The 15,370-nt window shown below is 50.4% G+C and overlaps 2 protein-coding genes across 7 annotated transcripts in view; both read right to left on the bottom strand.

Moving 5' to 3' along the window:
* Positions 1 to 15,370, bottom strand: part of Znf385c (zinc finger protein 385C) — a 54,808-nt gene that overhangs the window by 4,020 nt on the left and 35,418 nt on the right. For 4 of the 6 annotated variants that reach the window (XM_034506584.2, XM_076935795.1, XM_076935797.1 and 1 more), the window contains 3 exons: positions 5,917 to 6,065; positions 2,756 to 2,866; positions 825 to 978 (listed from right to left, as the gene is read on the bottom strand). In XM_034506584.2, the coding sequence (XP_034362475.1) occupies positions 825 to 978; positions 2,756 to 2,866; positions 5,917 to 6,065 (414 nt within the window). The remainder of the gene's footprint in view (positions 1 to 824; positions 979 to 2,755; positions 2,867 to 5,916; positions 6,066 to 15,370) is intronic. The other 2 variants (XM_076935796.1, XM_076935798.1) reach the window with 2 other exon arrangements.
* Positions 7,697 to 10,530, bottom strand: C6H17orf113 (chromosome 6 C17orf113 homolog). The gene is given in 8 exon segments (XM_076937671.1): positions 7,697 to 7,988; positions 7,990 to 8,227; positions 8,229 to 8,282; positions 8,314 to 8,666; positions 8,669 to 9,071; positions 9,661 to 9,766; positions 9,802 to 9,992; positions 9,994 to 10,530. Coding segments are annotated over 8 exon segments (1,767 nt in total). The 5' UTR covers positions 10,135 to 10,530; the 3' UTR covers positions 7,697 to 7,707.

Below are 15,370 nucleotides of genomic sequence, written 5' to 3'. Positions count from 1 at the left end.
CCAACACAGGGGGTAGTTGAATCCTAGCTCAGGCTAGGTAGGTGTGCTGGCAGCATGATGCCTGATCCAGAGTCAGCCCAAGGAAGGAGCAGTAGGTGTCTGCCTATGTCTGTATATACGGGATCAGTTTGTTTGTTTGTTTTTTAAAGATTTACCTATTTAATTTATGTGAGTACACTGTAGCTGTCTTCAGACACACCAGAAGAGTACATCAGATCCCATAACAGATGGTCATGAGCCACCATGTGGTTGCTGGGAATTGAACTTAGGACCTCTGGCAGAGCAGTCAGTGCTCTTAACCACTGAGCCATCTCTCCAGCCCTATGGGATCATTTTTAAAGCAAGAACGATGGTGAAAAGCTAAAGAGATGGCTCAGCAGTTAAGAGCATGTGTTGTTCTTGCTGCAGATGGGGTGCAATCCCCAGCACCCATAACTTCTTGTTCTCCAGCTCCAGGGGATCTCATGCCCTCTTCTGGCCTCTGTGTTCCATGAGCACCCAAACATTCACACACACACACACACACACACACACACACACCCCAAAAAATCTCAAGTTTAAAAAAAAAAAAAAAAAAGCCAGGCAGTAGTGGCACATGCCTTTAATCCCAGTACTGTCAGGAGGCAGAGGCAGGCAGATCTCTGTAAGTTCAAGGCCAGCCTGGTCTACAGAGCAAGTTTCAGGACAGCTGAGGCTACACAGAGAAACCCTGTCATGAAAAACCAAACAAAAGAGAAAGGAAAGAATGATGGTTGAAGAGCTAAAGTCATTCAAGTCACTGTCAGAAACCAGCCTTGTTGTGTGGACTCGAACTTAAGGCTGACCTTTGCTCTGGGGTGTTCCAGGGCTTCCACTGGTTGGAGGTGAGACTGTCCCGTTTGCGGTCAGGGTTCGAGGCTTCTGCTTGTTCTTGGCAGCTTCCACAGCCTTGAGTTTTCTGGCGTGTCTATGGCCCTTATAATGAGCTTCAGCCTGGTTCTGGAAGAGGGAGGGGAGGGGTCACCTTCCCTTGGGTCACATGCCTCATTTAGAAGTGAGGATGAGCAGAGGGATAGGCCAGAGGATATGGGGCCGAAGGGACACAAGGCTTGTCCACAAAGGGGTAAAGTCAGTGTCACCATCATCTCCCCATGTGTACAGTCCTGAGGTTTATAGAACGGGTTCTCACACCGGTGCTCCAATGCAGCCTGCCTTCAGAATCAAACTTAGCCAGTTATAAGCTATGCATCTTTAGGCAACTTATAGCACCTCACTCAAAGGAAGTGTGTGTGTGTGTGTGTGTGTGTGTGTGTGTGTTGAACTTAAGAGTTGAGCACAAAGCCTTGTGACTAGTGGGTAAATACTCTTTACTAAGTCACATCTCCAGCCCTGTTTGTTTCTGTGTCCCCAGATCCAGAAGTGTTGAACCCAGTTCACCAAATGATGCCCTTGGGTGTCTGCCTATATGTACAGAATATTCTGGAAATGGACTACTTACTCTGTGGCCCATGCTGGCTTTAAACTCATGATCCTCGTGCCTCAGGAGGTGTTTACCACTGTGCCCCGCTTGAAGCTTTGTGATTGTTCAGGTCAAATGGGATATGACTTGGAAGGGTCTAGTTTATAAAGTAAGGTTTCCTGAATGGTAAGGAGTCCGCCCGTGGAAAGCACAGCAGTCCTCATATTTTGGGTTTATGGACATCAAAAAAATCCCATTGTTCATTTTTTGAAAATAATTTTTGAGCATTTGCTGTTGGCCCAGCCATTCTGCCAGGGCCTAGGAATGGAGACATGTCCCTTCCAGCAAATCTCTTTTGTCTACATTTTGTAGAATAATGTGACCTAAACGTCTGGAGAGAATGCCACAGATGGGGTGTCAGCATCCTCTTTACTTCAGCCAGGAGACTCTACTTGTTTCTCATCTATTTCCCATAAGTGGGAGAGACAAGCTTCCACAGCCCTTCCTTGAACTCTGGCTACAGTCCACTGTGGTTCTGACATTTCACCCAAACCCCACAGTGAGGCTTCTCCCTTCCCTTTCCCCAGGATAGGCTGCAGTAGGAGTGTGCAGACTTCAGCGTCAGCCAGGGCTGGGTTCAAATCCCAGAAATGCTATTTACCACCTGTGCTCCCCGGCAAGTTATTTATCCACTGTGAGACTGTGTTCTCCTCGGAGAAGTGAAGATGATAGTTGTGCCTCTGTACCTCTCACAGATGCATCATGGGAGTCCATTAAGGTGATGAAAAGTAGTGGCACACACCTTTAATCCCGGCATCAGAAAGGCATAAGCAGGCAGATTTCTGTGAGTTTGAGGCCAGCCTGGTCTACAGAGGGAGTTCTAGCTAGAGCTACATAGTGAGACCCTGTCTCAACAACTATAACAAAATTCAATCAAGTTGGGTATGATAGGGCGTGCCTTTAATCCCAGCACTCGAGAGGCAGGCAGATCTCCTTGAGTTTGAGGGCAGCATGGTCTCTATAGCAAATTCCAGCCTCCCTCAAAAGATGCTGGGGTGAATACATGGTGTAAGCATCTTGAATCAGGACCAGGAGTTCACACCATGGCCCCTGGACATCGAGAAGATGGGTGTGAAGCAGAGCGGAGGTGAATGGAATTCTAGTTGGCTACATGTAGGCAAGAAGAAGTATGAGAAGGGGTAGGAGTCAAGAGAAGATGGAAGTCAGGGCAACAGCCCCTTTGCTACCAGTTCCTATGACAACAGCCCCAAGGAGGCCCTGCTCCCTCTGAGCCCCAATTCCATGATTCCCTCTCACCGCTGAGTTGAACCGCAGATGACAGATGTTACAGGAGATGAACAGCTTCTTCTTCAGAGGGGAGGGGACCCCAAATGTGTGGCTGATGACAGCTTTCTGGACTGGGTCCATCTGTGAGGGGGGAGTGATAGGGCTTAGTTCCGCCTACATGTTCAAGAAAGGTGCAGTTCAAAGTATGTTCAGCCTCCCAGAAACCCCCTGTCTCATGCTATAACCCTGACAAGGGTACAGCCTTTTCCTGGCAGACTTGATCTGTCAGGGACCAAGGGGATGACCAGGGTGATCTGTGTGCTTAGGGCCATGGCTTGACACAGAATCACCTTGGTGTCTCTTGCTGCCTTTCTGGTCTTAGTTTTGGGGTCTTGTTTTCTATTGGGACCAAAGATTGAGCACAGACCACAGCAAGGAAGGGACAGAAGACTCTTGGTGGGATTTCCTTTCTCCTGACTCGGCTTTTATACTTGGACCTGCTTGTGAGGCAAGAAGCCAAACCTCACCACCTCTGCCATTGTCCCAAAGTCTGACGTCTGCTAAACAGAATGAAACCTGCTTTGGGGGGGGGGGGGGCAGGAAAGCAGGTGGCCAAGCAGGACAATGCAGGAGGCCTGAGGCTCCCCAAGTGGCAGGACTGTACCTTTTGCAATATGAACTTGAGTGTTTTCTTTCTTTTCCTAATTAATGTTTTGTTCAATTTTTTTTGTTCTCGTTTATTTATCTATCTATTTTGAGACAAAGTCTCCCCTAGCTCTGGCTGGCCTTAGAAGCCCTGTCTTCCTGCCTCTGCCTCCCAAGTGTCGGGATTATAGGCATGCAACACAATGCAATAGTCTTTCTTTCTTTTCTTTTGAGATCAAGTCACTATGTAGCTGAGGCTGACCTTAAACTCTCCTTCTTGCCTCCGCCTCCCAAGTGTTGGGATTAAAGGCATGTGCTACCACATCTGATTTCTACAGTGCTGGGAGGCAAACTCCCTGGGCTTTGTGCATTCTAGGCAAACTCTTCCAACTTCACGATTTTCCAACCCACTTTAGCTTTTTCTTTTTTCTCCTTCCTTCCTCCTTCCCTCTCTCCTTCCTTCCCTCTCTCTTCTTTCCTTCCTTTCTTTCCTCCTTCCTTTCTTCCTTCCTTTCTTCTGTTGTCTTTTCTCAGGGGCCCAAGTTTTGTGGGTTTGTTTTGTTTTTTGGAAACAGAGTCTCACTATGTAGCTCAGGCTGGCCTTTAAGTCACTGTGTAGCCTAGGTTGTCACTAATACACATTCCTTAGCCTCCAGAATGCTGGCATTACAGGCAGGGCCACCATGCTGTGTGTTAGAAGCCTAGGTTGTTGACTTCCAAAGGAGAAGTTGTCTGATTTAGTCAAAAGGAACTTTCCAAACCTTCCCATAAGAAGAAACCTGAGGCAGAGAGGGGAACATGCTGTACAGACTGCCCTGAGGACAGAGGTTACAAGCTGGACAGTGCCCGAGGGAGAGCCAAGCCAGCAACAGGATTCCAGAGGGAGATCGTGACCCTGGGCCAACACCTGCCTTTGAGTGACTACCCCTTCGGGCAGTAAACACATCTGTAAATGACAGGAGGGGCTAAAGCTCACAGGCCCAAATGTCTCATACTCCTCAGGACCTCTGTACAGCCCTGGAGGGGACAAACGGGAGGGAGACCTCTCCGAGTTACTGGGAAGGCATGTGACATAGTCTCCTGAGGATAGAGTGGAATTCATTTCATTTGATTTTTGAGAATTAAGGGGGAGCTGCTCCTCACACCTCATGGAGTGCCCCTAACATTTGTCCCCCACCCCACCCCCCACACACCACAAATGAGTCCAAGTACAGGAGAGAAATATACAGACCCAAGCACACATCCTTAGCTGCAGTTATAGACTCGCAGACAAGTAGAAAGACTCTCAGACACACAGATACTATGCAACCACAGATGGACTCTCACCTAAAATACATCCATAGCCAGCACATAAGAGAAGACACAAAGACACCCAAACTCCTCAGATTCACACGTGCACATAGTACATTACATATCCCTAGGCACGGGCACACACACATCTTCACAAATAATACATGAACTCACACCCACATATAACACACAGACCTCCAGGTAGGTACACAAGCTCCAAGACAAAGATATAAGTCAAGGTCTGGAGCCATAGCTCAGCAGTTAAGAGCACTTGCCATGCAATCGTGAGGGCCAGAGTTCGAATCCCAGCACCCACAAAACAACCCAGGTGCCCTTATGCAAATCTGTACTCTCAGCTCCACTGGATTGCTGGGTCGTGCTGTTCTGTAGTAGAACTAATTTGAGTTTATCCCTGACTAGCTTACAAATAAATGAGACTCAGACTATGGCTATTTTATTTGGCTTTGATAATTACTGGGGGCTAACCCCTAATCTCCTTTTCTAACTGCTGGCCTAGCTCCCTCGCCGGGGTGTCCCCCAAATACTTGCTGCCGTGTGCTCACGGTCCATCTTCTCTCATGGTACCTTCTCTTCTCTCCTCCTTGTTCTTCTTCCTCCTCTACCTTCTTCCTCCTCTCTCATGGCCCTTCTCAGACTCCAACCCTGGGAACTGAAACCCTACCTACCTCTCTTCTGCCCACATATAGGCTGTCGGCATCTTTATCAAACAATAGTTTTAAATTAAGAAGCAAGGTCACATAGCATCACTTGGTGTATGTGAGGATTTTCTCTCGCCCCCCGAGGGCAACCAGGGTCAGTATTTAGCCTAATAATACATAGCAACAAACCAAATCTCAACGCTGGTCTCCAGCTTTGCTGAGAAAACAGGTGCTCCAGGTTCAGGAAGAGACCACAGAGGACATCCAGTGACCTCCCCTGGCTGCTGCACGTGCACAAGCATGTGCACCCACACACGTGAACACATACTGACTCACACATAGCTAAATACAGAAAGAATAAAAAAAAAAATCTTTAACCCCTAACTCAAATGCACACAAATACACATAGATCATCCATTAAAAAACCATCTCTGGGCACTTGTGATGCTGTGGTAGGGATGGCATCATCTTCATCTCTAGGTAGGAGACAGCTGGGTTCTGGGTCCCTGTTTGGTAGCACCTAGGGCCAGCCGAGTCACCTTCCTTGCCCACCCCCAAAACTTGCATATGCCCCCCACCCTCCTGCCCAGCCCATACCGTGCTGAAGTTGGGGAAGAGACTGAGCGGGGTGGTGCCATTGAGGTGAAAGGTGAACAGGTGCTTCAAGTCCAGCGGGGGTTGCAGAGGCCGGGTAGGCAGGGTCAGGGAGGCCAGCAAGGGGCTGGGGGCGCTGGAGGCCGGACCTGCTGCAGGAGGAAGAAGGGCAGGGTCTGAAATGAGGAGCCACAGGGCTCTCTCCCACCTCTGCTGCCCGAACAAAAGGCCAAGTACTGCCAAGACAGGAACTCCCGGCTCCCTCTTTATAATCACACCAGCCCAACTCAGTTGGGGAAGCAGAGTCAGGGAGTCCACAGGTCAAGTCTCCTAAGCAGAAGAGTGACGTTTTCTCACTGACGGGGTCAGCACAGTGACCCAAATAGATACCAAAGGGAGTCCAGACAAAAAAGAGGTCAGAGGAGTCAGGCTTGATCTACACAAAATCATGGTGACAGCATGACACACTACTTGTCCCACTTCATCCCAAAGCACCAAAGTCAGGGAGTGCAGGGAAAAGCCAACTCTTTTTCCCTCTTACCACCTGTCCCTTTCTCACTTCCACTTCCATGCCACTCACAGAAGGGATGAAAAGAAACCCAAAGCATAGGGTAGGAGAGATGGCGCAGTGGTCAGAGCACTGGACATTCTACAGGACCCGGGTTTGATTCCCAGAACCCACATGGCAGCTCACAACTGTAACTCCAGTTACAGGAAACCCACGGTCTGCTTCTGACCTCTGCAGGTATCAGGCACACATGTGGTGCCTTATATATGTATGCGGGCAAAGCACAGATACGAATCAAATAAATCTAAAATGTCCCACAAAATTAAGGAGAAAGAAAGAACCCAACAGCATTCTGAACATTTGGATCTCCAGTGCTGGTGAGGTACCTGCTGCTTCCCAGAGGATGCACCCCATCCAGCATCCAGAGTGAGACCCCAAGCCAATCCTCAGGGCCCACAGAAACATCACTGTGGTTTTGTAGTCTTTGGTGAAGTAAAGGCAGAAAAGGGCTGGAAACCGACAAACCAGATTTCAAGGTGGATAATGAAAAAAAAAAAAAAAAAAAAAAAAAGCAGAAAGCAATCCAGGTTACTGGAGACTTACTTGGGTCCTGTAACTGCCAAACCCAAAGAATTCCCTTTCAATTCTTGGGCGCCAGATATATCAGATGGGTTTATTTAGCACCTGTATATGTATGCCTATAAACACAGCCATATACAGGAAAGCCGGCAGGCAGCAGATGGGAGGGGGAGCGTGGGACGGAGGGCACCACCACCTCTCTGGAATCACTGTGTGCTTTGACCCATTAGTTTGTGCTGTGTCAGAAGCAAGCACCGTCATTTGGTTTACCAAAAAGACACTGCAAAGCATGGGGCAAGAAAATTATCAGGCATCTACTTTCCTTCACCTCTGTTCTCCCAGCTCCTAAGGCTCAGCCTTCCTTTTTTAATGGAAACTGGAAACCCAAGGGAAGGATCCAGAAGGGGAAAGGAAAACTCTGAAAGGCCAGACAGGCGAGCGGATAAGGGGGCGGGGTGTGTGTATGTGGGGGGGGGGGGCGCTCAACCTACTTGCCCAGGCTCTTTCCTCATAGGCCAGGGGTTTAGTTTGGTGATGAGTAGGGGAGAAGGGCAGTTAGTAAGTCAGCTTGACTGTAGTATGAGTAAGACTGCTGTCCGTACGCCCCCCCCGCCCCCCCCCCCCCCCCCCCCCCCCCGCTAGCTAAGGTAAGGAGAGACCACTCTCAGGCAAAGTGCCACCCCAGAGGTCCCTCCCGCATCCAACTCTCAGAACTCTATGGCCAGTGCAGAATCAAACTCATGCAGCTCAGGGAGTGGGGCGGCATCCACCGCGATCTTCACCACCTGGCTGCCTCGCTGCGGTCCCTTTGTCCCCACGACCCGCAGCTTGTGGCTGAAGCACATCTTGACCAGCAGCTCCGCACTCACGGGCAGCACTGAGGTCAGGGCGGCTAGGATGCGGCGAAAGTCGGGGAAAGAGCTCGTGCAGCTCAGAATGCGCACCGGCAGAGGCGCCCGAGGCTCAAAGAGCGCCAAGTTCCCTAGCATGCTGGCGCACCACCGGGGGCGCAAAGCCCCACAGTAGCACCCGCAGCGCCCTCTTGCCAGCCGCGCACAGCTCCTCAGGTGCCTGCCGGTAGCGGCGGGCATCAAAGATCGCCGCCAACGCGGCCATCGCATCCAGCGAGGGTCCGGGGAAGGAGTCCCGCAACCCTCTTTGCAAGGAGTTCCGCAAAGCCTTTCAGTGGCGCTCCAGGCTTCGCAGCGCAACCTCCGAGTAGCCCAGGCAACTCCACACTACGGTAGGTGCAGCGTTCGCTCGCCCGCGTTGGAGTCAGACTCTGAAATCGCCATGGAAGATCCATGGGAAGCCATGGAGTCGCGCGGTCCGGAGCCGAGCTGAGCTTGTGCGGCTGCCATCACCACCGGCTGCAGCAAGGTCAGGTCTGGCTCTTCGAGCTGCAGGACCAGGGCAAGCTTCTGCACCGAAGCGTCTAGCAGCAGTGGGTGAAGGCTTCGTAGGAAGGTGAACTGGCACAGAGCCGAGGCCAAAGCGGCTCCCAAAGAGTCCACCAAGCAAGGCCAGGTCTCGGCCACTGCTTTTACAGCAAGCAACCCCAAGAAGCCCCAGGATATTGGCAGGGGACCTGTCAAGTCAATAGCTGCAAAGTCCAAGGTTGCAGGGAGCTCCGCAACCTGGTGGAAACTGAGGCCACCATGCAACAGAACAAGGCATCCAATGTACTCTCATAGTCATGGGGCTTAGGGTCTGTCCAGCCAGGTTAACAGTGCGGATCCATAAGCAGTGGGCAAATGGTCCTGAGCTGCAGGCTGACACTTTCCAGGTGGTCACTGGGGAGGCTTGAACTGAGTCTGGCCAGTTTGGGTGCAGATATGCCAAAGACCCATAGGATATCCAGGAGTTGGCAATCAGTAGCCTCACCCCGCTGTAGCTCCACACTACCCACAATAGTAGAAAGTTGGCTATCACATGGGGACACCGAAGTGGCAAACAGGGCCAGACTATGGAACTCTGCCCAGTTCCTGGTCTCACCTAACACAAGCCCCACATATGGGGATGCCTTCAGGGGCTGGGAGGCCTCTGTGTGCAAGACACTGGCAATGGCCACCTAGGATAGCCAGGGAGGAGGAAAAAAAAAAAGACAGAGTTAGGCTTGCCCTACAGGCTAGGGGCTTAGGGGAGACAGGTAGCTCCAGACTGTTGGAAGAGCACAAGCCTGGGGCCAGAAAGACTCAGTGCCACTTATTGAACTTGGAATACACTATGTTCACCAAGCTGGCCTCGAACTCCTGAAGACCCTTCTTGCCTCTGCCTCCTCAGTGCTGAGATAAAAGGGTGTGCCACCACACCCAGCTGGATTTTTTTTTTTAATTGAAACTAATTTGAGCTTTTAAAAGCACAGTAAAAACTCATCAAACCCAATGGTAAGTGAGCCACGGCCCAAGATCAGTTTGCAATCTCTGGCCTAGGGAGTGAGAAGCATACCTGTGTTCATCCACTGATAAGGACCAGGCCTGGCTTCTTTACTATTGTACTCAATATGGCTGGCCCAGTGCCGGGCATGTAGGCAGCACTTGGTGAAGGTCTGGCATAGTGGGGATATGAATGAAGTGTGCTGGTTATTACTCAAGGGCCCAGCATACTGGAGCTTTTCCCAGGTGGCTCAGTGTCTCCCCTTACCTCTGGCTGCCACCCACCTGCATGTCCCTCACCCGCCTGGGGCTGTAGTATTCATCACGCTCTGTGCCCATCAGTGTCTGACACAGGTTGAACCTCTGGAGCTCCAGGGGGGTCAGGCGCATCCTCTTCAGCCACGTAGTGTACATGCTCAACACAACCACTTCGGCCAGGTCTGCCTCTGCCTTGACAACCTTGGAGGTGGGAGCGATTGCCAGGCTGGGGTAGGTCCCTCCACCCTCAGCAGGGTCTTCCAGAGTGGGCTGGTCCTGGTTGACGCCAAAGCCCAGAAGTTGCCCGTAACCACCATGAAAGCATTCTTGGCTTTGGCATGCTTGTTGTGCACCAGGACCAGCTCTTCGTGCTAGACAGAAGAACATCTGCTTCTGTTTGTAGTCAAAGTCCAACAATTCCTTCTACTGCTCACTGAAGAACTGCTTGTGCTTGGTGGAGTTGGAGGCCTCTCCAGCCAGCTTCTTCCCAGGGGGCACCATGCCTGCTCTCAGGACAGGGGACCAAAGACCCCCCTCCAAATGCACATACAGACACACATAGACACACACACACACACTTGCTTTCCTCACCCACAGAGCAACTCCGTAGATAGGGAATCTGGTAAGGAGGCAAGAGAAAGCCCATCAATCTAAGGGGGAACCATCCATCCAGCTTAGCCTACAAAGTTCATTCCAACTCTGCTGGAGATAGAGACAAAGGACTGGGGAGGGGGGAATGGGGGCTTATGCTGATTACAGGGATAGGCTGGACTCAATGGAGAGGGGTGTGTAGAATCATGCAGTGAAGCACTTCTGAGTTCAAGTTCAGTGGTGGCGCACTTCTGAGTTCAAGGCCAGCCTGGTCTACAGAGTGAGTTCCAAGACAGCCAGGGCTACACAGAGAAACTCTGTCTCAAAAAACCAAAAAAAAAAAAAAAAAAAAAAAAAAAAAAAAAAAAAAAAAAAAAAAAAAAAAAAAAAGAATCATGCAGTGAGCCACACTAGAAGAGGTAAGGAACCCCCAGCCCCCTCCCTCCCTCCCTCCCTCCCTTCAGGACAAGGAAGAGTACTGCTTGGCAATGGCTGCTATAGTATCTCAGAACACAGTAGTGACTTTAAGCCCAAATTGAGTCCCAAAGACAGATGTGATTCTCAGGGCTCCTAAGTATTTTGTAGCTGATCCGGGGCTACAACACAAACCTCCTGGCTCCCTAACTCACAGGATGTTGTCCTCAAAGGCCACAGACACCTGTATTATCAATACAGGGCTAAGCATATCAAGGCCATCTGCTTTTCCCTGGCACATCTGTTGCTGCATGCGCATACACACAGGTGCTGGCTCATATTCATGAACAATGGCATGTGACCCTGGAACAGGCTACAGGTCCTGGGAAAGGTCTCAGGAATAACTACGGAGTGAGGACCAGCTTTGGCTTGGGCTACAGTGAGTACAATTAGCTGGTCGTCTCTGCATCCCCAGGATGAGTCTCTGAGATCTGAAGGTCGAGTCAAGTTGGGTCAGACCTGCCAACCGTACCTCTTAGTGACTGATGTGAGTCTGTCCTCTCCACTTGTGCCCAACAGCAGCAGGACCAGCAGTAACTATTGTTTATCCAGTCAGTAGAAACTGAGCCAGGCCTTGGGTTAAGACCATACACGATTCCCCCAAGGAGACCAAGATTACTACTGACAGTGGGTGGGGAAACTGAGGCACTGGACTAAGTCATTTGCCCAAGGTTTCTCAAGCAGCAAGCAGCTGATGTACAATCAGGACACTCATCCTCCTGTGGCCATAGGGCCCACTGCATACGTGTCACTGCTTCTCCCAGCCTGCCTCAGCCCATCTGGCTCTCATGTTCCTGTTTCGATCACAGTAGGAGTCATTCTACCTGGTCTCAAAGACAGAAAAAATGAGAAGCCAGTTGTCTTTCCGGCCCTTGAAGGGCCTCAAATGTGCTACAAAGAGGATGGCCTTGAATTTCTTATTCTCCTACCCTTAGCTCCTGATTACAGCCATGTGCCACCACACCCAGCTCTATCATGCTAGAGCTCAAACCCCAGGCAAACATTCGAGGCAAGTGCTCTACCAATCAAGCTACATCCCCAGGCCAATAACTTCTTCATGTGTGAGCCCCAGATAAGGCAATAGTGCCTGGCTTCTCAAATGTATATCACAATATTTGGAGAAAGAATTTTAAAAAGCAAGCTGTGTGTGTGTGTATGTGTGTCTGTGTGTGTGTCTGTGTGTGTGTGTGTGTCTGTGTGTCTGTGTGTCTGTGTGTGTGTGTGTATTTGCCACCTTCCTCCTGTGGAGGTCAGAGGCCAACTTTGTGGCATTAATTTTCTCTTTCCACCTTTACTGGGTTCCAAGAATTGAACTCAGGTCCCTGGGCTTGCTCAGCCAGCACTTTAACCTGCTGAACCATCTGTAACATTTCGACCGTGGACACTTGTAAGGGGGTGAACATCACTTCCTTCCTCATCTTTTCTTTCTAACAGCCTGTGATTCTAAGATTTTATCCTGCCCACCATCCAAAGGATGTGAGAGTGAGGGACAAGTGTAAGACCAAGATCAGGGTGACAGGTGCCCTCCTGGAAGCTTGTCAAACCTTTCCCATATTCCCAGAACCTCGGTCCCACCCCATCCTTCAGCAGGAACAAGTAAATACACTGAGCTGTTTTTAATGAAGGAACCTGGAAAAGTGAAGGCCAGTTTGACACTGCTCCAGACAGCAGTCCTTAGACCCATTAGAATCCAGTCCAAAACAAGCCAAAAACCTTTTCAGTTGACACTAGCCACATTTAAGTACTCAGTAGCCACATGGCCTGGGCAACACAGAAAACACGTGCAGCATCCCAGAAAATTCCAGCAAAGGAGTTGTTCTAACTCTACACTACCTTATCTCGCCTTGTACAAGCTAGCCTGGGGTGGTGGTGCAGGGTGGGGCGGGGAGGATCAGCAGAAGCATATGAATCAGTGCTACCCAGGGGTGGCCAAGTGTGAGCATCGTTGGATCCTATAGACCTCCACAGCCTGTGGGATCCACTGCAGCCTGCATGGTCTAAAGGCTCCTGTGTGGCTGTGTGTGCTGGTCTCCCCATCCTCCTATCCACAGATGATGTAAACCCAGTCTCTTCCCCCTGGCTCATATAGTTCCCATCCTTGGGACCTCACTATGAGACCTCCAAGCTCGCAGCAGGGCAGGGTCCTATCAGATGGGGTTTCTTTGTACCCTGTGCGCATCCTCCAGAGCATTGGGACAGGGGAAGGTTGGAGACTTCCTCTGAGCCCATCAGTGGGTTCCTCAGCACACCTACACAGGCCCCCACTCCCACCCCTTTCGCAGAAGTTCTAGGACTGAATGCCAGCCCAGTGTCCCCCCACACCACTCCCACACACTCACAGAGACATCATCTTGGATGGCAGACACTGGCCAAGGTGTCCTTGAGCTCTGCTGAACGACAGCATGGCAACAGGGGCAGAGAGGCACCAACAGAGGGCACCACCTAGGTCTCAGGCCAATCCACAGTGCCCCAGGGAAGCCCACCTCCTAGGACTCCAGTTCAATACCCTCTGCATGTCCTGGCTTTATCCCACTGCCTCCTGCTGCAGCAGGAGCCACTGTGGTCAGGCCACAGGGAGCAAAAGGAACAGGAGTCCATTCAATTATTGCAAATATGGGTAGGTTCTGAGGAGAGCTCACAGAGATGAAACTGACAAGTAGAACACTGTAGGGTGCAGGTTTCCCAGAGTTCTGAACTTTGTACCTAGCAGGACTCTGGGGCAAGAGAAGCAGATGGGTAGCTGAGTGCCAGCGATGAGGGGGCGGAGTTTGTAGTGAATTTTTACATGGTGAAGTACATCTGTACCTGGACAACAAGGATCTATTAACCTACCTGGAAGCTGATAGGGTATAGGGTACAGGGTCCAGATTCAGAAATGTCTGGCTGTCTCCCAGACCTTGGGGACTGGAGTTCAGAGATGCCTGGGATGGATGAAGTCCTAGCTAGATTTAATTCTGCCCTAGAGATTTATTAGGAATCTCATTCTCTTCACCTGAGAAATGGGTTTGTAATTAGGAGAGGAAGGACAGTATAGAAATGGAACTGAGGACCATAACAGGTAGTGAAGAAAGAGGTGGGTTTGCTTCTATAGAGCCAGGGGATGCCAAGGCATTTGGTGGCCCTGTCTCTCCTGTCAACACACAGTCACCCAGACATGCCTTCCAGTCCCCTTACAATTAGGTGCAGCATTCTCCACATAAGGGCTAGGGAATGTGGTGATTTTGATGCCAAGCCCCTCACTCTCTGGATGATTCACTGCCTCTGACATTCAACTTGAGCTCTGGGATGGAGCGTGAGCCTTGGCACATGCACACATGCCTGGGTGACTGCCTGCTCTCTAACTATATTCAGGTCAAGCAGCTGCTCCTGCTGCCGCAGGAGAGTACCATGGGTCAAGGTCTCTCTTCTCAAACATGGAGGGTGGGTATCTTCTTTGGCAGGATTTGAAAGGATGTCCCCCTCCCCCTTCTCCAAGTGTCTGGGAGAAGTCCCAGCCCTAGCCAAAATCCATAGCCTGATACAACTCACTGAATAGCTGCCTCAAGAAAAGACAAGTTGTTGGCTCTGGGCACACAGAGAGTAAGCCAGACTGACAATATCAAGAGGCAGCTTACCCTGTGCCTCCAGCTCAGGTTGGGACAGGAGTGCAGAGAAATCTTATAGGAACATGAAATAACGTCACCCTGGCTGCCACCCGAGAGCAAGGGCTCAAGGAAACTACATTTTGTGGTTGTGCCATAATTAGAAAAGATTGACGCCCACCCCGAGATTCATAGGCACCCACACAGATAATGCTAGACACAGATGCCAAGACATGTGTGCACATACATCTCCCCATGGTGAAACCAAGTCTAGTGTCTAGTGCGTGATGCTCACGCAGTGACACAGCCCCCCTCAGGGGCCTGGTGTAAGCCAGCATGTACACACAGACAAGCTCGATCAACGGACCAGCGGACACATAGCCTTACAGATGTCTCTGAAACACTAGACACTGTACGCATGAGCTGGATGTCGCATACCTTGATGAAGAATGAGACAAACACCCTAAGACCACCACCCAGGATGTGCACACTTCCTCACAAAACCAGATGCATCTGATTCTTGAGATCGCATGACCAAACAGTCCCAGGGCAGAGAGTAGAGCCCTCCCAGAGGCACATGCATGTGCACACACATGCACATATCAACAGAACAATGCTGCTTCTATCACAGATAAAATACTCAGAGGTGAGGCCCTACACTATAAGCAGTTAGTGTGTCCTAAGGGAGGGCCAGGCATTTTCTTTAGTGGTGTGGCCATGGCTAAGGCGTCCACAGCCCCGTCAATAACCTTTCCTGAATGCACGGTCCTGCAAGAAACCACAATAAAACTCATTGACTCACCAAAAAAGAAAAGAGCAACAAAGCGTGGGAGTAGAAGGGAGACTATTTGGGAAGAGGAAGGGCATCAGCAGGAGGGGGCACAGGAGGATAATGAAGGAAGGGGGAGAACACCATCAACGTACATCATATGTATTAGTGTGCATAATTAATATTTGCTAGTCATTTTGTTTTAACCTGCAAAGAAAAAAAAAAATGAAAATCCAGAGGGAATGGAGAGGGTGAAAATGCAGAGAGATTTCAGCCTACGGTGGGGGTGGGGCGGGCAGGGAGGAGATTGAACTGAGACCCA

This window comes from Arvicanthis niloticus, chromosome 6 (assembly GCF_011762505.2).
Source record: "Arvicanthis niloticus isolate mArvNil1 chromosome 6, mArvNil1.pat.X, whole genome shotgun sequence".
NCBI lineage: Eukaryota > Metazoa > Chordata > Mammalia > Rodentia > Muridae > Arvicanthis > Arvicanthis niloticus.
The sequence above is the reverse complement of the archived record's forward strand: the minus strand, read 5'-3'. Positions and strand labels throughout refer to the sequence as shown.